The sequence below is a fragment of the Lepisma saccharinum genome, chromosome 26, assembly GCF_977018435.1.
Source record: "Lepisma saccharinum chromosome 26, izLepSacc3.1, whole genome shotgun sequence".
NCBI lineage: Eukaryota > Metazoa > Arthropoda > Insecta > Zygentoma > Lepismatidae > Lepisma > Lepisma saccharinum.
The window spans coordinates 11,385,301-11,412,256 of record NC_139254.1 but is presented as its reverse complement, the minus strand read 5'-3'; the positions used below and the strand labels follow the sequence as shown (position 1 = coordinate 11,412,256).

Genomic DNA, 26,956 nt, shown 5'->3' with positions numbered 1-26,956 from the left:
TTCAATTCATGTGGAACCCAATGTAACATCTTTTGAATCATTCCCATGGCTTTGAGGCATTTGGAAACTGTTGTTTGATCAACGCCTAATGCTTCTGCAAGTTCTTCCTGCGTTTCACACGAATCCTGATCGAGCAATGCTCTCAATTCTTCGTCTTCAAATTTTTTTTGGCTGTCAAGGTCGCTCTTGGTCTTCCAGGCCGAAATCACCACTTCTAAACCGTGCAAACCACTTCTGACACGTTCGCTCAGCTAGCGCATGGTCACACCATACACTTCCACCAAAATACGATGACTTTCGGTAGCACTTTTCTGCATGTTATAGTAATGAAGCAGAACACCCCGCAAAAAGACTTTATCTGGCACGAACTGCACCATGTTCAGTTGACTACAAAATGCTGTTGTTGACGCGTCAATCAACTGCCCTATACTACGAACGATGCGCGCTGACAGGAGTTTTCAACGCATGTGTGGCTACACGGAACTGTGGGATGATATGCTCGTTACGCCATCTCTTGTCCAGGCACACGAATTAATTCCTAGACCAAATATCTCATTTATAATGCACAGTACAATCCAGGTTCAAGAAATGGCTTTCTTAGTTGTAGGTCGTGAAGCTGTTGCTATGCGGGGATCAACAGTGAATGACATCATTCCTATTCAATGAGTCACTTGTTGCTATGTGGACCAAGAGGGGAACATTACATTACAAAGTGAAAAATTGTGACACATGGCCTTTAAACTTTTATAAGTGGTTTTGCTCATTTCCTCTTTAAAACTTCAAAATATATACTTTTAAAATAAATACGGAGAAACTAGTACTCACTTTTATCTGCAAAACTGTTTTTTCTTTTTCGATTAATTTCAGTGGCCATTGCCACCATCCTCGTTGGAACTTGCTGTAGTTCCAAGGTTAGGTTAGGTACGCTCCTTCATTTTGTAATGAGCTTATTTCAACCACATTGGGAATAAGTGTTGCCATATACAGAAACTGCAGAATTCAAGCTTTGCAACGATATATAACATGATAAGGTTCCGTAAACATTAAAAAATTATCCCGTGCATAATACGCACCATTTTTTCGGGGCAAAAACTTTGGAAAAAAGTGTGCATTATACATGAGTAAATACGGTATTAGAGATCAATATTGTGTGGAAAACTATGTTTTTTGATTATTTTAATGTTATGATGTAGTTCTTTAATATTTTCAAGGAATACTTTGATAAATTGATGCTTATAATTGAAATGGAATACTCACTCACCAATATTAATCAATATTTTGAACAACTTTAAGCATCAACATCGGTAAATAAAATCCAACCGATACTGATGCATCGGCTCAGCAGTAATATTTTTTGGTATGTACCGTACAAAACCAGGTTGTACAGACTTTTAAAATAGTTGAATATATACTCCCTGCACATTGCAACATGTCACAAAAGCATAGGGGGATATGGAAAGAGTGTTCCAAACATTCAGTCTGTCATATGTGGAGATGACATGATCAACACCATGCTTCAGCCACCTTCCCTCACCCCTCCAATTTATTAAAAGCTGGATAAACCCCAGAGCCACTGCATGCTGGACATTGCTCGAAAAATTCCCACTTACCCTGGGAACCACACCTAGTCTCCTCCATGACAGATAGACATGCTCCCAACTGAACCACTGCAGCTTAGGTATATGAATTACACAAATATTCATAAAAGTAATAATAAAATGGCATAATTATACACTAAATGATAGGCTATTTATAGAGAAATATCAGGTTAGTAAAATTATCATTATACAGGTAAGCTAATATGCCTATATCAGCAGATACCAATAGGGTACCTATTAATGTCACAACCCTACTGTATACAAAATGATAAACAAAAAAAATTTGTAAATCTTTATTACTAAATAACTTGTTGAACACACAATCTTGTACAAGATTCTACATCAATGTTATTATCATCACACCATAATCAACAAAAATATATAGTATATAAGAACAAAAATATAAATATACAACTACACGTTGATAATGGAGCTAAAATGACAGTTGCTCCACACAATTGCACAGCCTTTCATTCCTAAAATTGTACAAAAGTATCAAAAGAAAACATTTGGCACAGTAAATGAAGAGAAAGGAAAGTTACTGCAAGATATATATGTATACAAATATAACAAGTAAGGCTGAGTCGAAACCAATTTATCGATATTGTAAAGTCTCGGTTCAAGTTTAATCTGGAACTGTTTCCGAGTCCGTAGAAATGCCACGTGGCACTTTCATGGAGTCTAAATATCCTGGAAATTGTGCAAAATGCACAACTTTAATTATTTTTTGCAACAACATTGTTACAGAAATGAACATAGACTTTAGACAAAAGCATTCTCGTTAACATTTATGCCATGACAAAAATGCTACCGTGTAAAATCTTATTCTCACGAATAGAATCGATCCTATTTCCATAGCATAACCAATCGGAAGCAAGCTCTAGGTCACGAGTGCAGATCTAATGGCTGCCGAGTGAAATGTAAACAATGTATCACTTCACATTTTTAAAAGCTGCTATCTATTCAACCAAGAGGAATAACATTTCCTGTAAAAAGGTGTTGGTTACAAATCAATGGCACAGCTTAAATAATACTTTATAGCGTATACAATACACATATAGAAGAATATTTTAGTTGTTTCAATTGTAAACGCCATTCACTAACCATAGTTGTTGTAACTCAGTGTGCCTTTTGTGCTGTATGTGTTACATATCTCAATCCCAAAAGCTAACCGGAATGTTATGAAATGCTTCCGTGCAAAGTACTGTCTGCTATAAGACTTTTGGAAACCTTTACATAGCATTTATGCTAGAGAAATGTTAAAGGAATGGCATAGTTTCATCGTTATGCTTGCATATTATTAGTAATTTTCAAGTATTTGTGAGAATTGGTAAGTGTGTCTGCATTGCATCAATATTGGTTCATTTTAGTATTGGCTCAGCCTTAAGAAAAAATAAATTCATTGCAAATACACGTCTATATAGTAAATTATTTTTAAATAGCGAAAAATCCATCAAATAGACAAAATTTGAGCAACATTTTCATTATTAATACTTAAACCTATTTACTACAGAGATTCACATTGTAAAAATAGAATAGAAATCAGCCCACATGCGGGATAGTCATACTTTGGTATGCTAAATGTATAATAGACATTAAATATAGGTATAATATACATCACACTGTCCAGCACATTTACCCCTACTGCAGGTCTACGTTTGATAAACTGTCAATTTTGTTCATTCAATCACTGCATACAAAGTTGTAAAATTATCATGTTTACTTTCATGAAACATATTCATGGCTACTGAAAATTAAATTCATTAGTCTGTACTCTAAGTTTAGGGCAATAATTGCATATCAATAAAATTGCTGATAATTTATCAATCCAACATTTCTATAAATAATTTTGAAGTTGAGTGAAAAATTCTGATTTTTGCAATTATTACAAGTACATGGGCATAATATAGTTTCTAAATATGCACTTTGCTTTTGATTTAGAAAAAATAATAATGGGAAATTGAAGGAATTATCCATGTGCTTCATGAAATATTATTTTGTATTGGATTGGTACAATATCAGAACTATCAGTATGAAACTTTCATTGCTGCTTTCATCTGCTTCTTTGGTCAGCAAACTGCACTGAATGTTCACTTCCATGACATTCAGCTTGGCGGCAGCATGGTTATTGTCACCTTCCTAGTCGATATTCCTTATAAACAACTTGCAGGGGAATTAATCTGTCCCTTCTTTAGGACAAATGTGCTTAATTGTGTGTTTCGAGAATAAATAATGTTGATACGAGGTAAACTATGCATTATCAAATATTCAAAAATTAATTTACAGTTAGGTACATATGTAACATTAAACTAGACAAGTCATAGAATGTCTTGATTTTCAAAACTTTCCGTGTCAGAGTGGAAAAATTATTTCCCGAGAATGAACAGATATGAAACTTGCTAATGGTTCCCAAACAAATTGTTTGTTCACTTCGTTGTCTGTAACCAAATGACAGCAACAGGTTTGCCTCAGAAAAAAGGTACTACATATTTAGACATCTACATTACAAATTATGGGTGTATGAATTTTATGTTCACAAAAGTATTAATTTTCCTCGAAGTTAAAGGCTTGGTAGACAAAAGTTAACTTTTGTCAATTTTTCTAACATCTGCAAAAGTGATAAAGTGCAAATTAAACTTTTAAAAAAGGGTAAAGCTCTAGCCTGTGCATTGCAACATTACCCCTCACCTCATACCTGTTAATGAGAGATGGGGTGACCCCTAGATACGCTTTACAAGATAATAGCATGAGAAAAATTTTCTACATGATATCACCCACTCCAGGAAAAAATTGAGGCTGGAGCCTCTCAAATGGCATCCTTATTTTTTGTAAATGAGAATTGAATTGTTGTTTTTAAGACCACTTTATTCACAGACAGGCTAATCAGGAGTGGATCTACAGTTTAAAGTGGGATCTGAACTATTATGCAATGTGCCTCCATTGTGTATCAAACCCAGGATCTTTTGATTACAAGACAACAACCTTACCACTATGGCATCAGGGAGACCCTTTCTGAAATAAGAACTCAAAACATGCTTAACGAGTCCTGAAGGGTAAATTGCATATAAATCGTTGAACAACTTTGAAGTTGTACATTTGTCTTACCCGGTGGTTCCCAAAGTATCCTATATTTTCACTGAAATGACATCACTGTTCCAAATATGTGCTTATTTAGTACATTTTACATATAAAATGTTTCTGAATTTGAAATGTGTGTTTATTATTTTTTAACTTGTCAAGCAACCTAACCTCACTAACTGAACGTTGCAAGTGTTAGATAGGCCTATATTCTGACTTGGGTACTGCAGAAAAATCTTGTAACGCTAAGGGTGCCATGAAACGAAATAGTTTGCGAACCCCTGCTCTAGGAGTTCACATAATGGTGCTGACAAACACAGATACAGCAAAACAATTGTGTTCACCTGGAGTTTTTCTTTTAACCAAATTTAAATTCATGCTACAAATGATATTCCATCCCTTAAAAAAAAAAAAAGGATAGGTGGTGGGTATCACTATACAAACTTTTGTGTGTAGATTTGACAAGCACACAAATACCCTTGATAATGTTGAAGACAAATATGTTCTCTCTGCCATGCACCTTATCAGATTCAAGTCAAGATTCCAGTTCTTCTATCAAATGAAGAGCTGAAGACATCATATGCAACTATAGTAGTATCATATATGTATATTTATAATGATAATAACCCATGTCTTCCTTCACTTGTTTACACAGAACATGAAGCAAAAAAATAAATTCCTGAGATATCAGGATGTAGAAAATATTATCAATTTCAATTTTAAAAAGTGGCTGAAAATGGTAGGAATTTTGCAAAATTCCTGAAATTACATATAATTTTTCTCTTCTTGATGTTGGCACCATACAATGTTGCAAATTGAAGGGACTTTGAAAGGAATTCAAATCCATAAGTTTCTTAAAAATTAACAACATTGACATCTGTCCTGGCATATATCATCACAAATATTCACTTTAGAGACAAAAATTAAATTACAAAACATAACAGCAAATTGTAATTCATCATAGTAAAAGCTTAATCAATTTTTGGTGAAAACTAAATTAGTAAATCATAACAAATTCAGTTGCCAATAAAATATATAGTATTAAAACCACAAGAAAGTCCTTTATGAAATATTTTTGTATTGCATTGCAATAAGGTTATTACTAGACCGAATGATATTTTGTTTAGTAACAATTGTTCCTAAAATTAGTGTTAAAGAGGGAAGAAAGATGGGATTGGCAATACATTATTTGCAATCGGAGCAAAATTGGACTTTTACATACATTTATGTACACTGGTGTATGTAGCTAGTTTACATGCATGCATATGAGCACAAGTCACTGTAAACACAGTTACAATATCTGACACTGTTAATACCATTCTTTATGTACAGTATATATTTGCATTTAAAAGGCACAAATAGAGAAAATATGTTACTATACTTGAGATCCTGCATGCACATACATTTCATTAGTTCTCTTGTGAATAAGAGCTTACATCAATAACGACAGTCTTTACTTTTGAACACAATAAAAACATGTTTATCAATTATGTGTGGACTTGGTTGGCGTTGAAGAAACTAGATGTGATGATTTCCATGGCATCATACTGTTGTCATGGAACTGTGTAAAGCGAACATTCCCGTCTTCCTCAACGTAATTATGTTTCACCAGAAGTTCTTTCCCAAGGAAAAGTTCGTTCGTTATTTCATGCTGGCCATCCAAGCTGATCATGTTCTGAGACGACATAGTGCTGTACGTGGTCCCTGTACAGTACCCAGTATCTTGCTGCATCATGGAAACGCTCGACATCTCTTGCGAGTTGGATTCCAGAAAATGGTGATTCGTTGAAGTCCACAAGTGTCTCGCTGCAGTCCCCGTGTTGCTGATTTGCTGGGACTGCAGGCAAGAAGGCAACGATGCTAGCGATTCTTCGTTCATCAAGAAGGAAATATTTTCATCTTTCTGTGGTGTGTTGACGACAATTTCACTTATTGTCATATTTTCTGAAAATATCTCTCTCGATGATGTTACATTGGCTGATGGCATCTTTACATCATTATCATATTCATCATCATCTTCAAGTGGTGCTGTACCTGAAAATAATCATTGATAAATCATTTAAAAATGCTGTTTTTTTAAAAATTTTTTCAGTCTATGTCTCAAAGTCCTGAAAAAGAAACGAACTTGAGAAATATTGAAGAAAATTCTTAACATGTGAAGGTAAGATTTTTCCTCCCATTCATGTGCTGATATGTTCATTGCATCATATTTCTACTATAGCAGGTCCTAGTGATGCGACGCCGATTCCGATACATAAGATTATTCAACAGAAATGGAATTCATGTTCATGTTAGGGGAATAAAAAACACGGTTGATAATAAGAAGACATAAATGAGTTACTAAATTATTTCTGTGAAACTTACTTGTTGGAATGTTATTTTCAGCATGACAAAAATAAATTTGCTATAAACATTTCTAATTGCATATTAAATATATATTCTCAGAGATTTAACATTAGTACACAAGTAGTTCTTTGAAATGCAAAATGAATTCCTGTTTTTAATATTGGAAATTTAATGCTGGCAGATTCAACTTCAGAAACACAAGTTTTTGAAGCACTCCTGGAAGGTAATCTACTTATCTTATCGCAAATCTGTCCAGCAACACTGAACACTTGTTCACAGAATACTGATGCAGCAGGTATGCCCAGGTATTTTCTTGCCCCTTTCTTCAGGTTTGGATACTCATTTTTGAATTTCCAATACAACAGTGGATCCTGATCACGTGGAATAGTTGGTTCAGCAATGTACAGTTCTATTTCTGATTTTGAGGTAGGTTGAACCTCTGAATGAGTTTTTACAATAATTTTATCTTAAAAACTCCACAGTGAAGAAGATTCATTAACCTAATTTTTAATGAATCTTACAAAATTAGAAGGTAAATCTCTAGTATTATTGGTACCGATGTAGATGCCAATATCCATACACCGGTAATCGGCTCCGGCACATCCCTAGCAGGTCCATTTCTAATCTTCGTATTTGTAGGTTTTCAATGAGCTGAGATATTTGCATTTTCCAGGGTGTTGCAGCGAATAAATTCCTGTATCAACAATTGGGGAAACATTCAGTTAATAATTTTACATTGAAAAACATCGAGTGACTCAGGAGTAAAACTTGATAACCCACACTTGATAACATTGGACTCAGTTGCTGCACCATCTCCAGTTGCTGTACAATAGTGAATGAAGTTCCTTCAGTAATCGCTGATAGCCAGAAATGCACGGGAACATCTGGGTAACCCATAAGTCACAATGCAATGGATGAACTTTCACCTTTCGTTTTTTGTTTCATACTTTTGTTTTCTTAAAGGTTCGCATAACCACTTTTTTTGTAGATGTAAAATAATATAATAGTTATTTTTAGTGGTTTTTATTTTTCCTGCGACACTTCATCCTGGTTTCCCAGAACTTTTTCAAGCTTACACCAAGATAAACACACACACAAACTCTCAACCAGTAGTGTAGAGTGACTATAGGTCTTTTCTACTCTTACGGCGGGCTGCCCTCATGCTGGCAAGGGAAGTGGGGAGCGGACAATATGCAGCAGACCAACCAGACAACGGCGGTGGCACCGAGACTTACAACGTCGAGGGTGGAGATGCTGCCCCAACCTTGTTCTACAGGCTGCTGCATTTCTTATCACGCTGGATTGGTCGCTTCCCCGCTCCCCTTGCCAGCATGAGGGCAGCCTGCCTTAAGAGTAGAAAAGACCTATAGTCACTCTACACTTCTGGTTGTGAGTTTGTGTGTGTGTTTATCTTGGTGTAAGCTTGAACAAAGTTAAAAAAAAAAACACTAAAAACAATTGTATCATACATTTGTGGGTTATCAAGTTTTAGTCCCGAGGCACTCAATTATTTTAAAGTGTCTCAGATACACACATAAGAATGCAATTTTTAAGGAGCAGAACCAGATTGAAAAGTATTTTCCAAACTCTTAATGGGAAACCCAAGAATGAAAGAAGACTTACCAAGAGGTGAAAGACGATCTGTTTCCGTAACTACGCTGGTGTCTGGAGATTCTAACAATCTGTTCTCACCTTCCTTGGAACACAAACTCTCATCCTCCACAACCCTTTCCAGCCGTGTGAGCAATTTGATTCTCAGCGAAGAACTGAACTTGTCACTGGTTTGAATGGGAGAGAGATCGGGTGGATCAATGTCAGGAAGGAGTGTGCTCCGTCTTGTAGTTGGTGAGCTGGAGAAGCATGACTGGAAACGCAAAATATCAAGTTAACGCTTTGCAGACTGGCCTGAAAATATCATGTTTTTCCACATATGCTGGTTTTTTTTGCCTGTTTTTCAAAAAAATCATAGAAAATATGTTTATAAGTTTGTTATTATTTATCAGACTTTCCTGAAATCTACAAAATATTTTCTTTCACATATGTTACATTATATGTACATTTTCTCAAATTTATGAATGTTTTTCTGGAACAATTTTTGGAAAGAAAAATAAAACATTGTAATAAAAGTTACCAAAACATATTTTCAATATGCAATTTAAAAATAATTAATGAAAAATAATCTAAACACTTCAAGATCATCAGTAACTTTGAAATCTGAAATTCTTATGAAGAATTTATGCAATGTGCATATAAATTGTTCAGTGCCATTCTCAAGAGCATAAACCAAAGTGCAACATAATATGACATGAGTACCAATGAGACTCAGCAGCGACGAAAACAATACATCGGAGTCATCTAAAGTGGTTACAATACACTGTGCGAATATAGCCCATCATTCATTAACAAAACGAGTGCATAGTGAAGGCTAAGTCTATAACCCATCTTATTCGAGCCCATCATACATCCAGAATGTGTCAAGTGGTTCAAGTAGCCACATTGCTGGCTGAAGGCTGTTTTGTTGGATCTCCACTTTCATAGGAAATCGAGTTGATGACCTTATAGTGTTCCATATATGTTAACGCATCACATTCCAAAGCGAGGTTATCCAGATGTCAAGTGGTGTGAATTCTAGAACCAATTCACTTTTGTTATATCTCCACATCTACAGAGTGGTCCAAAGTGGGCATACCCCCCTTTATTTTCTACACTACGATGGTTATGGTTGAATGCTTGATATGCAGACATAACTTATGATTTAACATCGGTATGGAGACAGTCATTTTCAATGAAAGGTTCAAGGAGCATGATGCTGACCACAGGCTTGGGAGGAGGAGAACAGGCCTTTCTTGCCACCTCAGATGAAAACCATAGCATAGGCTCTTCGAAAATAATCATGCAGGCAAAATCCACACTAGAAAGGTTTTCAAACGAAACCTACGCAATAGTCACAGTGCCCGCCAACCTCAACACCAATACCGGGGCCCTCAATAAAACCTGGTTTCCCACCATCAGGAGTATCCACACCTGCCCAACCTGCTCCTCTCCAACGAGTTCCCACCCAACCTGCTCTTCCCCTGCAACAAGAAACTAAGCACAGACCCCAAACGTTCTCAAAAAAGCCAGCCTGCACACACGAGCAAAGGACAAGATCTGGAACCACCTTGTGCAGCGGCAACAGAAGGAAGCTCTACACCCGCACGAAAATGACAAAAAGTGAATGTGCTGCATCAACTAGCGTCATCACAAGCACAAGCGGAAGAAGAAGGAACCACATCAGCCGCAGCAAGACAGTTCATGCCTGACGAAGCCACCAGACGAGAGGCGAAATTGATGGCTGAAAAAAACTTTCGCGGAAAAATGAATAGTAAGTGTCTCAGAGTTAATTATCAAGTATGTGTTCATATCAATTATTAAACCATAACCATCATAATGTCAAAAATAAAGGGGGTACGCCCACTTTGTGACCACTCTGTACTAGTGTCAGCTTGTTGTATATCCGTTGTTCAGAAATCTTAAGATAGGCATGTACACAGTATACTTAAATACAGGTTTAAACTGTTTAATGTTAAACAGTAATAGATGGTTTTTGACTTGTAAGACATGAAGAGGACTGTTTTTTGTAATATAAATGTTATCACTATTTCTCAGGAAGCATTTGTTGTATTTCCACATATTACTGTGCTCTTTTTCTCTAGACCCCTTGGACCCTCTTTGTTGAAATATGACCATGTACTTGAGATTGTAAAAGAATACTTCCATGCAACATTACATAGGTGCAACCAGTTTCCTTTGTAGAATCATATAAAGGAACTTACCCAAGTCGGTGACACATGCAATCGCTGAACATCATTATCCACACAAAGACTAGTCTGGCAAGGAGAACTAGGTGAATTGCACTGCATTACACTGTAAAACACACACATGAATACTGTGAAAGTAACTTATTTGAAAAAATTGCACATAATAAGAAATAAGTACAAACGAAAGACACCTCTGTTTGTCTAAAGATAATGTAGCATTTTTGTCACTCTGGACCCTTAGATTCTAGCTAATACTACAGTAATGGATTATAGTAATAATAAAGTGTGAACTATAAATTAGGGCTGATCCGATACAAATGTCTAGGAATTTGTATCAGAAAGTATCAGTTTGTATTTAGACACGGCTGATACCTTCTAGAGCAGTGGTCTTCAACGTTTTTCGTTTAGCAGGCCATTTTCACATTCTGTAAGGGACTGACTGGCCACACTGTTACAGGCACATTCACAGAGGCAGTGGTAGCGTTACAAATAATTACGTGGTCTCTGTTGTTCAGGATACATTTATTTATTATACTCTTTACTTATAAAACCACACCAGCATAAAGCCTCCCCAATGGCACAGTGGTAGCATCGTTGCCTTGTAATCAAGGGGTCCCGGGTTCGATACCCGGTGGAGGCACATAGTGTTTCGGATCCCACTTTAAACTGTAGGTCCAGTCCCGATTAGCCTTACTGTGCACAAAGTGGACTTAAAAAACACCAAATCAACCAAAAATCAAATCACACCAGCATAAGTAATTAACTATTGCAAAGAAACTGACAAGTTCCGAATTGAGGTCAGGCACTTCAACATGACAAATAGCGAAAATAAAACAAAACTGTTATTTTGTTTATATAAAAAAGCATGTTAACCATTCATACAAAAAAATAGTTATTTACCCCCTCAATGAGGGTACTGTGATTGTTTTTTTCTTCTCTAGCATGTCAATATTTGCCTTGAAATTGGATGATGCTACTCACAGACAGTTTTCAAGGTCTGTGTCAGTCAGTTGATTCCTCAACTTTCAATTTCATATTTTTCATTTTGGAAAAGAGCTGTTCGCAAGTACCAAATATAAAAACAGGCCACGATGATATATGTAGACGATGAAGAGGTTTTCTCAGGATATCAACCAGGTGATTTCCAGATAGGAAGACTTCACTTCTATCCCTGAAGATGAGAGTGACATCGAAAGCTCGGAAGCCTATCCAGAAATCACCTGGTTGATATCCCGAGAATACCTCTTCATCATTCGCTTCAAGAATTTAATTATTATATATGTAGACTTTAGAAATTAAAGGGGATGAAGCAGAGGGGCGAGTTCACTTACTGTGAGACTGCAGTATAATGTAGTCACTCAGTCTTCGTCGCTGGATCTCATAGTTTCATTTTTCATTAAAGGCTTTAGCGGACCGCTAAAATAAAGGCTGCAGGTTGAAGGCCACTGATCTAGAGTGTGAGGTGTCCAGCAGGGTCCTCAAAATGTATTTTATTTAATTTTTCACAGTATGCATAAATTCATAATTGATGATGTTGGGTCAAATGACGAGATTAATTTTCAGTGTTTAGTTTTTGATTTATTTTTTATTATAAAATTGTAAAATTGTTAGTATTTAATAATTTATTACAATTATAGTAGTTAATAATTATGAATAGAAAATAAATTGATATAAATATTGTGAATAAAATGAGTCAGTTTAAAGGATATATTTGTGGCTGGCCAAAGTGAAGTTCATAAAGTTCATAAATATATGAGCTTTATGTTTAAATTATCTTTTATGTATTTTTTTAATATTTTAAAGGAAAACTCTTTGCGAGTAATGCTATATAATTGCAATCAAAATCTTCCAAAGCGCAAATAGCATGATTCCATCGTGGACATTGTCCTCATTATCTTCTCAACAAAAGATGGAAGCATTCAGTGCAAAAACAAATTTCTGCCATGTATGGGACAAATTTGTAAATTTGGAAAATATTTTGCTTAGTTTAATATTTCTCACCTCTACATATGTATATATTCATGAAAAGTGGAGTTAAGCCACTTTCAGCTTCTCCCCCATGTATAAATTTTCTGAACATGTCTTTTAATTAGGGCTGAGCTGATGTCGATGTACCGATTGGATTTTATTCACCAATACTTTTCTGGCATTTTGGTATTTTGCAAAGTCCACAAAAATGCTGTGCAACTCTTTCGCAGAGACTAATTATCCTGCAAATTATGTAAAATTTGAAGTTTCCATTGATTTTGCATGAATGGAAAACTGTACTTGAGGATTACATAAAAGATATTTTAATATTCTGTTCTGATGTAATTTTTGAATATTTGCAGCAAAACTCTGAAAAATTGATGGTTCTAATTGAAATGCAATACTTACACACTAACATCAATAAATATTTTGAACATTTAATTAATACAATTTTCAAACATCGGTATCAGTAAGAATTGGTAAGAGTGTCTGCATCAGTATGGGTATCAGTTCTAAGTAGAGCCAAAGTGGTCTAGTTGGTAGAGTATCTGACTGCCATGTGGGAGATTCAAGTTTGATTCCCAGGTTAGGAAATCTAAGGAGAGAATAATTCAGACCATGTCCCTCTGGGGTTCACCCATCCTCTAATTCTAATAAAATGGTTTACCTTGGGGGGGAGGGGGTGAAATGCAGCCAGAGCATGTTGCTGGGGAGTCAAGATCATGAATGTGCTAAGCCCTTCTCCTAATTGTCTTATGATGCAGTGTGTGACTTAAATAACTATTGGAACTGATTAAAATACATACCTAGACGACTGGGATGCTTCCTCAGTATGGAACAGTTTCCGCCTAAGTGTTGTTGCACTCAAGTTAGCTTCCTCTGCATCTGATGTTGAGGACTTAGCACTACATTCCTGAAATAAAAGGAAATGGTGAAATTAAGATTTAAATAAATTCAAAAATACAAAATTGAATAAAAAATAATCTGATGTGTGCCTCAAAATACGGCTTTTCCTTCCAGCAAAAAGTAAATACTTTATTTTGTCAGGTCGATGTCTGAGCACAGTAAGTCCAGGGTGGCCACAAAGTTGCCCTGCTCAGAGCCCTCTGGAGACCATGGGGAAGCAATTGCTGGTGGGGGGGGGGGATAGTAGTTCAAATTTTCACCACCAGGTGTAAATGTTGACACTTAAAAATAAATTATCCATACTCAGAGCCCCGTCAAAGAAATATATTGTGGTGATACTTGATACAGAGGCAATGGAGATCATGGGTAAGCAAATGCTGATGAAAATAAAAAAAGTAGTTCAAATTTTCACCACCATGTTGAAATGTGGTGCTGAAGTAACAACAACCAGTAATTTGAGTTTATGTTGGTACAGCAGAATTCAATATGAACCCTGTTAATGCAAATAATAAGAAATGTGATCAATGGTTGCACAAAGCATTTCCCGTGATGGTGTTCAATGTACATTAGAGTTCAGCACCACATTTCAAACTGGTGATGAAAATTTGAACTTTTTTTGTCTGCATTCACTTCCCCATGTTCTCCAGAGGACTCTTGAGTGGGGCAAATTTAATCAGAGGACTCTTGAGTGGGGCAAATTTAATCAGAGGACTCTTGAGTGGGGCAAATTTAATCAGAGGACTCTTGAGTGGGGCAAATTTAATCAGAGGACTCTTGAGTGGGGCAAATTTAATCAGAGGACTCTTGAGTGGGGCAAATTTAATCAGAGGACTCTTGAGTGGGGCAAATTTAATCAGAGGACTCTTGAGTGGGGCAAATTTAATCAGAGGACTCTTGAGTGGGGCAAATTTAATCAGAGGACTCTTGAGTGGGGCAAATTTAATCAGAGGACTCTTGAGTGGGGCAAATTTAATCAGAGGACTCTTGAGTAGGGCAAATTTAATCAGAGGACTCTTGAGTAGGGCAAATTTAATCAGAGGACTCTTGAGTAGGGCAAATTTAATCAGAGGACTCTTGAGTAGGGCAAATTTAATCAGAGGACTCTTGAGTGGGGCAAATTTAATCAGAGGACTCTTGAGTGGGGCAAATTTAATCAGAGGACTCTTGAGTAGGGCAAATTTAATCAGAGGACTCTGAGTAGGGCAAATTTAATCGTGGCCACCCAGTAGTTGACTTTCGATCTTGCCACAAAAGTTGCCACTTTTGAGTCCCGGCTTGGCCTTGAGTGTTCATTGAGAATATCCTGTTCCTTTGTTGTATTGGTTTTTACACAGTGTTTCACCTGTTTCAAACAACCATCATCAGGTAGGTAAGTACACAGCAAGCCTCCGTAAAAAACCAGGACAGGGATGAGCATAATTAGCTGATGCTTTTAAAATAACGAACACGTTTGACTAGAGCATGTTATGTAAATGGAATAAATTCTACACTTCTTGGAGATTAATTCACACAACACAAACTAACACTAACCAAAAAGAATGTCTCAAGTGGTCACCTCATGATGCTACACAGTACAGTGGAACCTCGATTTTACGTTCAGGGGACCAAGCTGAAAAAAACTTAAAATGCAGGAAAATGTAAAATTGAGGAAAAGTTTATAGCATCTTGCTCTATTGGAACCATGAAAATTGAATGTATAATGCAGGAAAATGTAAAACTGAGGAACGTAAAATCGGGGTTCCACTGTAGTGGAGTCTTATTGAGCGAGTAGTTGAGTTGTTGTTATTTTAAGTCAACTTTATGCCCAGGTAGGCTATTGACAGCCTGCGGATTCCACGGTTCAACAGACATAGCTGTGTGCGGTGTTGCTAAGTTCCACGTACATCTTCGCTCCGTTGAATAAAAATCTGTTTTGCAATGTGAATTGGCAATGATATTTGATTTTACAAGCAAAGATGCAAAGAGTTTCAAAACAAGACCAATATTGTATCTGTAGGACTATCCAATACTAAGAAAAAATTGTTCGCAAAATTCTGAAAATTAAGAATTGTGTTTGAAACCTTTCTGCGTGCATCGTACTAAAATTTCACCACGATCGGACAACCAATATTTTATTTATAGAATTTCAAAGAGGCTGATCATTTGGAGGGGGGAACACTTTTTTTGTTCTCATGACGATAAAAAATAGAAGGCATACTCGAAAAAACTTTGGTTAGCATAGGTAAACACATAATTGAATAAGCAAAATTTTGATGTAAATTGTTTTTATGTAGGTCTACTGTGTAATTTTTAATTGGAGTCCAAACTTAAGTATCTATAATTTTTAATCCAACGTGGGACCTGCCTTGGTTTAGTACAGAAAATGTCTAAATACTCTGCATTTTTCTTATGGCAAAATGCATTGCAGTCACCTGGTTATATACATCAATTAAGAATGAATAAGGAACACTGATAATTTTATATCCTTCATATTGGTTATCGGCATTTTTTTTATTTGTATTATATTAAGCTATCTGCAAAAATTCCATATTGCTCCATTCCTAACATGCTGTACAAATACCAAAGCGACCAGTTCCTTTGGAATTGCACTTTGTCACAGATACCAAAATAGTTCAACAAGTACAAAAGACCAACAGAAAAACAATGCTTACGTCTGCACATGTGAAGTACGGTTGCAGTGCTGCTTCTAATTCCGGAGGCAGTACGGCTGGAAGGCTTAGCACAGTTTGAGTCCATGCTGCAAAATGAAAGTATGAGTTATTGTTTATCATTAGCATTTATTTGTATCAGTTAACTGCAAATCCTACATTTCATTGATTGATTGAATTTGAAATTGTGGGTTTGTCAGCACTTAGGCTATTTTGCACCCGTCACATTATATGAGGTAAAGCACTTTACCATAATTAAAATATAACTATTTGGTCTAGAAATTAATTTGTGCGCCTGGACAAGAGATGGCGTAACGAGCGTATCGTCCCACAGTTCCGTGTATCCACACATGCGTTGAAAACTCCTGTCAGCGTGCATCGTTCGTAGTATAGGGCAGTTGATTGACACGTCAACAACAGCATTTTGTAGTCAACTGAACATGGCGCAGTTCGTGCCAGATAAAGTGTTTTTGCGGGTGTTCTGCTTCATTACTTTAACATGCAGAAAAGTGCTACCGAACGTCATCGTATTTTGGTGGAAGTGTATGGTGACCATGCACTAGCTGAACAAACGCATCAGAAGTGGTTTGCACGGTTTAGAAGTGGTGATTTCGGCCTGGAAGACCAAGAGCGACCTGGACAGCCAAAAAAATTTGAAGACGAAGAATTGAGAGCATTTCTCGATCAGGATTCGTGTCAAACGCAGGAAGAACTTGCAGAAGCATTAGGTGTTGATCAAACAACAGTTTCCAAATGCCTCAAAGCCATGGGAATGATTCAAAAGATGTCACATTGGGTTCCACATGAATTGAAAGACAGAGACGTTGAAAGACTAAAAACCATTTGCGAATTTCTGCCTCAAAGACAGAAAAGAAAGGGGTTTTTGCATCGCATTGTTACTGGCGATTAGAAGTGGATCCATTACGAAAACCCAAAACGAAAAAAGGCCTGGGTGAAGCAAGGTGAACCATGTCTATCACAACCGAAACGAGATATTCACAGTGCAAAGGTTATGCTGTGCATATGGTGGGATATGAAAGGTGTGGTGTACTATGAGCTGCTGCAACCGGGTGAAACTATTAATGGAGAACGTTATCGACGACAATTAATGCGTTTGAAGCAAGCTCTGGCCAGGAAACGACCAGAATGGGAGAACAGACATGACAAACTTATTTTTCAACATGATAACGCTCGCCCACATGTTGCAAAACCGGTCAAAACCTATTTAGAAAATGTCGGATGGGAAGTTTTACCCCACCCTCCGTATTCACCAGGTGTTGCTCCTTCGGACTACTACTTCTTCGATTGCATGAATAACGATTTGATTGGACAGCGGTTCACTTCTTCAGAAGATATCGAAAAATGGGTCTCTGACTGGATCGTTTCAAAGGATGAGGACTTCTTTCGCCACGGAATCCGTAACTTGCCTGACAGATGGGCGAAAGTGGTGGCTCGCGATGGACAATATTTTTCTTAAGGTATTTATGTATTTTGTGTTTGAACTACAGCTTCAATGTGTGCGTAACAACTGCACGAATTAATTCCTAGACCAAATAATGTAACATAACTATAATGTCAGAGGACTAAAATATTCTTACCTGGGTTAAAAGCGGAGGCTGCAAAGGGGCAAGCACAAAAGGACAGAACACACACACACACCCCTACAGAGGATTATACTGGCCGTAGGTCCAGATACCAGATCCTTGTTAAGTCTGCAAAATGCAGTTCAGGGTGTACTACGTGGAAGGTCACCCCTTACACCCCCAAAAATCCTACATTTACCTCTTTATATATGAGATTAATGTACGCGTAATATGACGTGCCCCTATGCAAACATCTAGATGTCACTTATTCTTGCCTCTTTTCATAATACAGTAAAACCTCGTTAATCTGGGCCTCGATAAGCTGGACTTTGCTTAATCCGGACAGGCAAAAGGCCAAAAAAAAAAAAGCAGAATGCAAGATTTTAAATGTGGCTAGAAGTAAACAAGAGAACTTCACAAAGAAAAGGCAGTCAACCACTGATGAAATTCTTTATTTATTTATTTAATAGAAGATTCCAAATACAGCGTTAGCCATTTTACATTGGAACGATATTATAGAACATAAGGACAAAAATAATAACATAGAAAAATTACATGTGGTTAAGAGACTTACATACTTTTAGTTAACTTTCATCTAAAACGGTCCAGATTTTCAAAAATGTCTATTTGGCTTCCTAGATTATTATATTCACTGGGCAGTCTATGGAACAAAGAGCGCTGGATGAGGCACAATCTCGGCTTCTGAGAAGCAAAACGTTGAGTGCTTCTTGTTGAGCAGGCAGGCACACGAAAGTGAATTTCCTGAAGAAGGCGGTCACTTCCGATGTTGCCATTCACTATTTTATGTAGAAATATATGGTCAGCCAGTCTACGTCTCTCTTGAGGAGTTTGGATATTTAACATTTGCAGGAGGATGGACTTTTGCAAGTGTTTTGTGGATGGAATTCGGTGTCAAACAATGGCCAGGAAGAAATTTAGGATGGAATTTAGTCTATCTGAATTTGAGGGCCATGCCATAGACCAGATCGGAGAACAGTATTCAGATGTGCTCAGAAAAGGAAAGTTTCTCGTCAAATATGATGTCCAGGTCCTTTTCTGCAGCAACTCTTTGAACACAATTATATTTTAGGAAATATATTTATTTTCCCGCAGACTTTGTACTGTACTGTATAGTGTATTTAGGCCTATACCCTTTAAATACACCATAATAAACGTGTTTTGTTGCTATAAACGGATTTTTTCTGCTGTTCCTTTAAGTTATTTCAGTTAATCCAGTCAACTTAACCCCCCCCCCCCCATTAATCTGGATTAACAAGGTTTTACGGTAATGTCCACAGGTGGTGTTCACTGTACGCTCCCTGACGTATACAAACATCACAGTTAGTGCACATATTTTCTACATATTTTTAATGTTTTTCCTACATAAAAAATCCAAGCTTTAGAAAAGTGATAACACAAAATACATAACAGAATTACAAACCTTCTTTTTTAGAGACTGTGCATTGGGAGTGATTCCCTGGTTCTGAACCATCTGGAGTCAGTTCACCGTCCAGTGGAAGAACTTTCTTAACCACCTGCCCCCAAGGACTTGGTACGATCTGAGCCTTCTGGAAAAACCTGGAAAAATAGCTTACATTGTGTATTCTTGCAGTACCAAAACTTGTTTTATAACATCATATTACTTTTCTGCCATTTTATTGACTAATCGTGAGAATGGTAGAATGATTAGATGAAATTTAAGAAGAGACACTCACAAGGGAAAATCTGCACACAGCCAAAATGTGGACCTGAAACCATTGGTGCAAGTGGTGAGTTTATTTCTAAACATAGCAAAAACTTTTCACTGATATTTGTGATGACACCAGCACAAAATTTTAAATGCCCAATTCTTTAGCACATGTTGCTATCAGCATACACAGTTAACTACTTGCATAGCTCTACACGTAAAAAAAAAAAAAATCAAACATGGAACACAGTTAAAGTCATAATTCCACCAGTTATAATTTTTTAAAAAATTATACAAAAATTAGCATCAGCAATAATTGTGTAGATTCTGCACATCTTGCATCTTACTTTTATCTACATGTTAATTGTGATAATGAGAATAGAAGATAATTTGATAAGGGACAAACACATGTCCAGGCTAGGTTTCAAACTCTGAACCTGTGTTGGTAAGATAGCGAGTTGAGAACTCAACACCAAGTCAGTTTTGTGCACAGGGACATGTCGCTATCAGCTATACAATCACATAAGTGACAATGCGGAATTTTCTCTTCTGTATTTGTTCACACTACTATAATTTTGATTTGCTATTCTGCCAATTTTTGGATAATCATGGCAATGACAATGAATGTTGATTAGATGCTGTTGTGTGTGGCGGCTTTGGCACTTATGGTAACAACTAGTGTTGGGCGATATATCATCAAAACGATATATCGTGATATTGAAAAAATATCATCCAGGCCATGTCAACTAGATGATATATCATCATATTTTGGTGATATATATCATATTGTGTGCCGTGGTAACTCAGTCGTTAGGGTGTCTGACTACCATGCGAGAGACCCAGGTTCGATCCCGGGAGAACCGGAATTATTTTCCACCTGTTGAAGCAGGTTCCGGCACTCAGCCAGTATCATATAAAGTGAGTACCTGGAGGAAACTCTGGGTGGTAAAGGTGGTCAGGGTCATGGTGCTGATCACATCACCCCCACCTTCGGCCGTGATCAAGAAAGTGTGAGGCCCTAACTGCACACCCCCTCTATGCCTTTGTGGCGTGGTGTAAAGCACAGGGGAGCACTTTACACACACACTTTTTATATCATGTTGGCAATATATCGTCACGATATTTAGCAATATATTGTGGAGATGACATATCGCAGATATCACTATACGTAAAAAATATTGTATCATCTGTGATGATATTTTCTTGACAATATATCGGGATATCAAATTTCCGATATTGTCCATCCTTAGTAACACCTGATGGGTGAAGCTTGAAAGCACACTACAGTGGTGGTTACGTACCAAAAAAAAACTGACAATTGTCTTGTATACATCATAGCTCAAAATGTAAAAGAGTACCAAAGTGGCACCCTTCACATTTGGATTCAGCACATTTTCTCAGTTAAAAACCATCTTATATACTTGTTACTTAGCTCTGTGAGCAACAGACTATAATGAACTGTCATTGCCTAATGGAAAATGTTTTACTTAGAGTTCTAAGAACATAAATTGAAGGTAATAATTAAGGCTCGGAAGTTGAGGAAAAATCAGGCCCAACATAATATAAGTTCATTTCGGTCATTTTAGGACAGAAAAAGGTGGGGTTTATTTGTCCTTTTTTGGCTTATTGGTCCTTTTTTAGCCTTTTTTTATGTCTTAATGGCTTTTTTTTGCAACTTCGCCTTCTTTCGACTAAGTTCTTACTGCCCATTCTCAATTCGAATCATCAGTTCATCACCTCTTAAACATCCTTTCTGTAGTAAAGAAATAAGAAAAAAATAAAAATATTTGAACCATCCCTGAAACGAGAGAAAAACATTTTTGGATGACTGAAGTTAACCGTAACTTGTCTGGAAGGTGTAAGTGGCAACTTTCTCTTGTTTTGAAGCTTTCAGCATGGTGTATAGGACCAGACAGCACGCGCCTGCAAAGATCTCAAGTCAGATAAGGAGGTGCCGTGCATATTCATTAAATATGTAATTAAAACTGAAGTTATTAGTTAATTTGGATCACATTTATACGTCCTTTTCTCAGTTTTTAGGTCCTTTTTTTGACATTTTAGTCTTTTTATAGGTCTTCAACTTCCGAGCGAGCCCTAGTAATAATAATAACCCATGCTGCAACAGCCGTGAGGGCCAGGGCCTACTTACAGACTGCCGGCCTCAATCAACCAGTTATGGGGTGACGTGTGGTCAGCGTGACAAACCCCCAGTCGTCGTTGCAGGTTTGCAGGTTTCCGTGACCAAGTTACGCTACTCATTCGTAGCTGCCCAATTTCCTCATGGAGGTGGGTGGCCACCGATCACATACACAGGCCGAAATCTCAGGAGAAAAGTTGTTACGCTTCCCCCAGGAGACTTGAACCTGTAAGCCCTGTAGCCAGAGCCCAAAGCATGATGCCTTAGATCACATGGCGACGGCGCAGGACTAAATTGAAGGTGCATTACAGATTCCAAGGGGCAATGCATTGCTAAGATGGGAAGTGGAAGAAGAATTTATATTCAACAAGATTTGAATCAATGTTGACATTTTGGGAGCTTTTAGACTGAAGCAACAAGAGACACTTATCTGATATATATACATATAGTTTTTAAGTCCACTTTTATGCATGGATAGGCTAATTGGGGCTGGACCTACAGTTTAAAGTGGGATCCGAACCAAGTAACATTTGAAAATGAACCTACAGATATAAATGCAACCTTTTGTACTGAGATGTATTTTCTCAATAGCATGCATCGTGTTGCATTGATCTCGTGGTCATGCATGCATGGAGGGGCTTGTGTAGCTCGTCACAGCATCCTGTGTCATTTGTCAATTTGGTCTAGAAGCTCCCTTAGGAGCATTTCGCTATTTGATGAACCATTCCTAGATGCCAAAATACAAGACTTAGTTGCTAACTTTCATAACATGACAAGGTACTGAAAGTAGCAAGTTATAAAAACAAAATACCTGTTTATGGCTTCTTGTACTTGGGATTCTGCTTCAGGGTCCAGATGTTCATCAAACTGTTTAGGATTTTCTTCAATAACGGCAGGATATAATTGGGATACATGTTCTATCGACCACCGGAATTCAGTTTCCTGTAATATTTGTTCTTTCAGAAACTACAGACCACTAATTAATAATTATTAAAAAAAAGAAAGAAGTGAAGTAAAATAAAACAAATCAATAAATAGTTCTCATTATATTTCAAACATTTGCATGGATTTCCGATGTTGAAATGGATAAAAACATTCAGCTTGAGAAAGAAAATGAGAAATTTCTGAACATTTCCAACAATACATCATGGAAGCACTATTTATGTGTTTCTTACTGTTACATGCATTGTGAACGAAGTAACACACTGAAGGTTAGAAAACCTTATTTACATCAATTGTAGTATTAGTTCTAATCATGTCAAAAAATAAATTCATACCAGAGCATCACAGTACTTTTTACAAAATTTCTAGAAAAATCCACATCAAGAATAAACTTCTCTACATGGATGGCTAAAACAAATGAAGAAAAAAGATTCAGGCCACCAAATAAAAGCTGTTCATGTTACTGTGCTTTTTACTTGCAACCTGTCAAAGTAATTGGAGGGAAATGAAGTGAAGGGAAAAAAAGTGATTTTTCTCAAACGTTGACAAAATGAATGTAAAAACAATGAAAAAAATAGTTCAAATTTTTACCACCAGGTGGAAATGTGGCACTGAAAGCTGGTGCACAGTGAACATGCTGATGCTGAATCATTGATTACGCTGTCATACGCTTCCAAAGGGCCATTCACATTGATGACACGCAGTTGAGCATGGTGTACTGACAAACTAAAAATAAAGTTTTGCATCTCCAACTTCTGGATGTTGTCACTTCAGTGCCAAGTTTCCACCTGCTGGTGAAAATTTGAATTGTTTCATTAGCATTCACTTCCCCATGGTCTCCAGAGAGCTCTGACTAGAGAACTTTAATCATGATCACATATAGAATATGCATATATTGTAGACATAAGCATAAATTTGCTTGGAAAAATCATGTGCACTTAGTGATGCATTATAGGTAAAATTTGCTGCTATTAGCCTCTATATTAATTGTAAATGTATGTTGTCAAATCAATCCCAATATGTAGTGCAATATTGAAATTATTAATAAATAATCTACAGGTATTTCCCTCATAGGAGAGAAATTTTAACCTAGCTTACTATCACTTGCAGCATAGAGAAATAGGGACCATTGACCCACTGTACCCCTGTAGAATTATGCTGTATTCTGTTTTAATCAATAGATTTTGATATACGTGTGCAGAAAACTCAAATAACCAAGATATTTAATCCCAAAGAGTGGCCTGCATAAGTATAAACCTGACATCTTTCACTGCTTTTTAGTACTAAAACTGGTTGTATGCACACTCAAATAGCAAAAGAACACGTTGAAAATTTCTATCAGCCCCAAACCTAATGACATAAAATTATAGCTGCTCTTGTGGAATGTCATGCTGGTTGCTATATTCACTTGCGTGAAGCTGTTGGACTATTGTACTTCATACTAGGTACCACGGTACGCTAACAGATGCACTCCAGTTCATAACAACATCTCCGCAAGCTAAAAAAATGAAAATATTCATAAACAACATAATTATCGCAAAATATTCCACTTTCTCGAGGGTGTACATAATTAAGGGCACCAAGAAATGGGCCTTTGCCATTCCTGATCTTCCGAGCACGATGTTATTTTTGCACGATGAAGCTACAAACAAGAGTACAAACATATTGAGTTTTGAGAAGAGTGCTCGTACCAAAGTGGCAACAGTGCAAATGAAGCTAACCCCTTCATTTCATATTTTGGGGGTGCATCTTAGAAAAATGAATGACAAATTATTATTACTGTATACTAACCTGCTCGTCACTGCTTTTCTTCTGCATTGAGAACACCGAAGGACTGCATACTGGCAAATGGAGCCTTTCCACCAGATAAGATTCGAAGGGATTCAATTTTGCAGGTGTACTGTGGCAAAATGATCGCCTAGAACTGCTAGGAGTTGACTGGCCACATTTTTTACCAACCGACAAACTGGATATAGTTGGCGACTGAGTACCATATTCATTCTGTAGTTGAACAGTAATAATAGGTTTTGGAGATGGAAGCCTTTTGCTATACATCTGTGGTGTTGTTGGTTGCACATGATTCCGAACTCTCCCATTATCAGGTGTCCCTTTGTACCCATCTTTTAAGTTCCTTCTAGCATTATTTACAGTGTTTTGGACATTTGCGACATTTTCATCAGTAATCTCTTCTTCAATGTCTGGTAATTCAGTCCTTAAAGACAAGACATAAGAAGCTGGAGAGGAACAATTTTCAAATTCACTTTCACTATGCCAGAAGTGCTTTTGATGGGGTGAAATGTGAGCACACACAGTTTTAAAATTTATCTCATTGTTTACATTCGACACTTCTGTGCTTGAATTCGTGTTAACTCCTGTTAGTTTGTGTGTAATGTCATTCTCTGCCTGTTCTACAACACTTAGCAGAGGTGAGGTATTTCCTCCTCCAAGAAAACCTAATTTGGAATGGGTATCCTTGCCTTCCATTATTTGCACGTCTACCTGTAATATTTTTTAAAAAATGTGTATGTTTAATTTTTATAATAGAAATCGAAAATACTTTTTATAGCACACATTGCAAGGAAATCAATGTCTTGCTAGTGCAGATTAATTCAGATATTTTTATTTTATCTTGCAGTGTACATGTAAATTGCTTTGAAATACAATCACACAATAAATTTAGGTACAATCAAACAATAATTAATACCAAAGCATCAGTGTTAACAGACATAGGCTAAGGTTGAAATCGAACCATGTAAAAAATGTCTGCATAGCATGATGAAATGATCTTGGGCCATATATACTACATTTAAAAATAAGGTAACGATTAGATAAGCCGGAGTAGGGTATTTTTCATCATTCATGCATCTCCATTGCACGATAGCTCGTGCCACCATTGCCGTCGACTACATGAATCAAATGTTCCGTGCATTCGGTTATGTAACCCCCTGTCAGTGTAGCAACCACGCGGTAGTTTGACAAGATGTTAATTTTCTTTTGTTGAAATTTATTTTTCTACATTTTCCTAACCTAACCTTACGTGAATGGTTTGTGGAACAATTTTCGAATGAAAACGTTTTGTGAATAGTTTGTGCGGCATTTATAGGTTCATAGATTTGGAGACACTGCACATCAGCTGACAATACTGCATATCAGCTGACGACAGACAACGTGAGTCAAGATTTGGCCGCCAAATTAGCAACGACAAATAAAGAATTATAATGATAAAAATAGAGTGTTTTTCATGGGAAAAAAAGTGATCCCCAGGTTGACAAATGTTCTGCTATGCATATGAGGTAAGTAGAAATTATTTTTATTTGAAAAAAAACGAGTTGAATGTATCTCCGACTTATCTAACTGGTACCAAAAATAATGTTAAGATGGAAATGAAATTTATATCAATATTATGTAATACTCAAAATGCATGCACGAATGAGATATGAGGAAGGGTTTGTTTATATCATTTGTGCAAGTAATCAAAATCGGCAATTTCTTACATAGAGCAGAAATTTTAAAGCATTTGCATCTTTTAAGACATCGCACCGTTCTTGCGCGGATCTTTCACATTACAATGGCTCGTTCTAATTTTCGAAGGTTCAGAGTTTGAGTCCGGGCTAGCCATGAATGGTCCCGTTTAGAACCATCATGCACATATTCGGCTTAGCCACAATGTAATGAAGAGAAAGGTAAAATACGAAGATACAAAAAATATTATAATTGCTCTATTCGAAGCAGAAAATAATAAAACTTCCTCGCTGAAAATGTATAAAAAACTGGAAAAAAATTCTTACCAACATTCGAACAAAAATAAATATGTTCACGTATGCACCCTAGTACAGTAGAAGCACATGTAGAAGTCTGAAATGCTGGATGGAACGATATAAAATGCAATAGTTAAATGCTTTCCCATCTAGCCCTCAAGTTCATTCATATTTACCTTTAAATTCGTGTCTCGTAGCACCTGCACAAATTAAATATTTCAAACAAGTCAGTGTACTCCCCAGCCCTTTTCCCTTTAAACTACACACCAATTATATTTACGCCAATCAAATCGCTAGGAGCTACCAGCTGCAATTCAACGACTACTTTAATGACACCTAATGTTAACAATTTGATCATGAAATTAATTACAACTGCAAGGTCAATTCTGTTTGTATAATGATTTATTTCTGCATATCTAAAAAATACTACGTAGTACATCCGATGATTAAATTTATTTATTTATTATTTGACCATGGTTGTTGTACTTTCCGACCAGTGCTTAAG

At 36.8% G+C, this 26,956-nt stretch overlaps 2 protein-coding genes across 2 annotated transcripts in view; one reads left to right on the top strand and one right to left on the bottom strand.

Annotated features, from left to right (window-relative positions):
• The window catches only part of IntS1 (integrator complex subunit 1), a 132,847-nt gene extending 125,133 nt beyond the window's left edge, over nt 1-7,714 (top strand). The window contains exon 35 of the mRNA XM_083112665.1: nt 7,696-7,714. The gene's annotated coding sequence lies outside the window, so the exon portion shown is untranslated. The remainder of the gene's footprint in view (nt 1-7,695) is intronic.
• Nucleotides 5,364-26,711, bottom strand: bora (aurora kinase A activator-like protein bora). Its single transcript, XM_083112670.1, has 9 exons — nt 26,628-26,711; nt 24,485-25,192; nt 22,563-22,693; nt 19,369-19,505; nt 16,348-16,433; nt 13,597-13,703; nt 10,838-10,928; nt 8,646-8,886; nt 5,364-6,710 (listed from the first exon to the last, which is right to left on the bottom strand). Exons 2-9 carry the CDS (start codon nt 25,175-25,177, stop codon nt 6,160-6,162), a joined length of 2,037 nt encoding a protein of 678 aa, XP_082968796.1. The 5' UTR covers nt 25,178-25,192; nt 26,628-26,711; the 3' UTR covers nt 5,364-6,159.
• Nucleotides 26,712-26,956: the final 245 nt, after the last annotated feature.

Excerpts from the sequence above, each read along its gene's own strand:
- bora (XM_083112670.1), bottom strand. The coding sequence starts at position 25,177 with ATGGAAGGCAAGGATACCCATTCCAAATTAGGTTTTCTTGGAGGAGGA. Across the intron at positions 16,434-19,368 it reads CACAGTCTCTAAAAAAGAAG|CATGGACTCAAACTGTGCTA; the intron begins GTTTGTAATTCT and ends TTCATTTTGCAG. Across the intron at positions 13,704-16,347 it reads CGTACTTCACATGTGCAGAC|GAATGTAGTGCTAAGTCCTC; the intron begins GTAAGCATTGTT and ends CTTTTATTTCAG.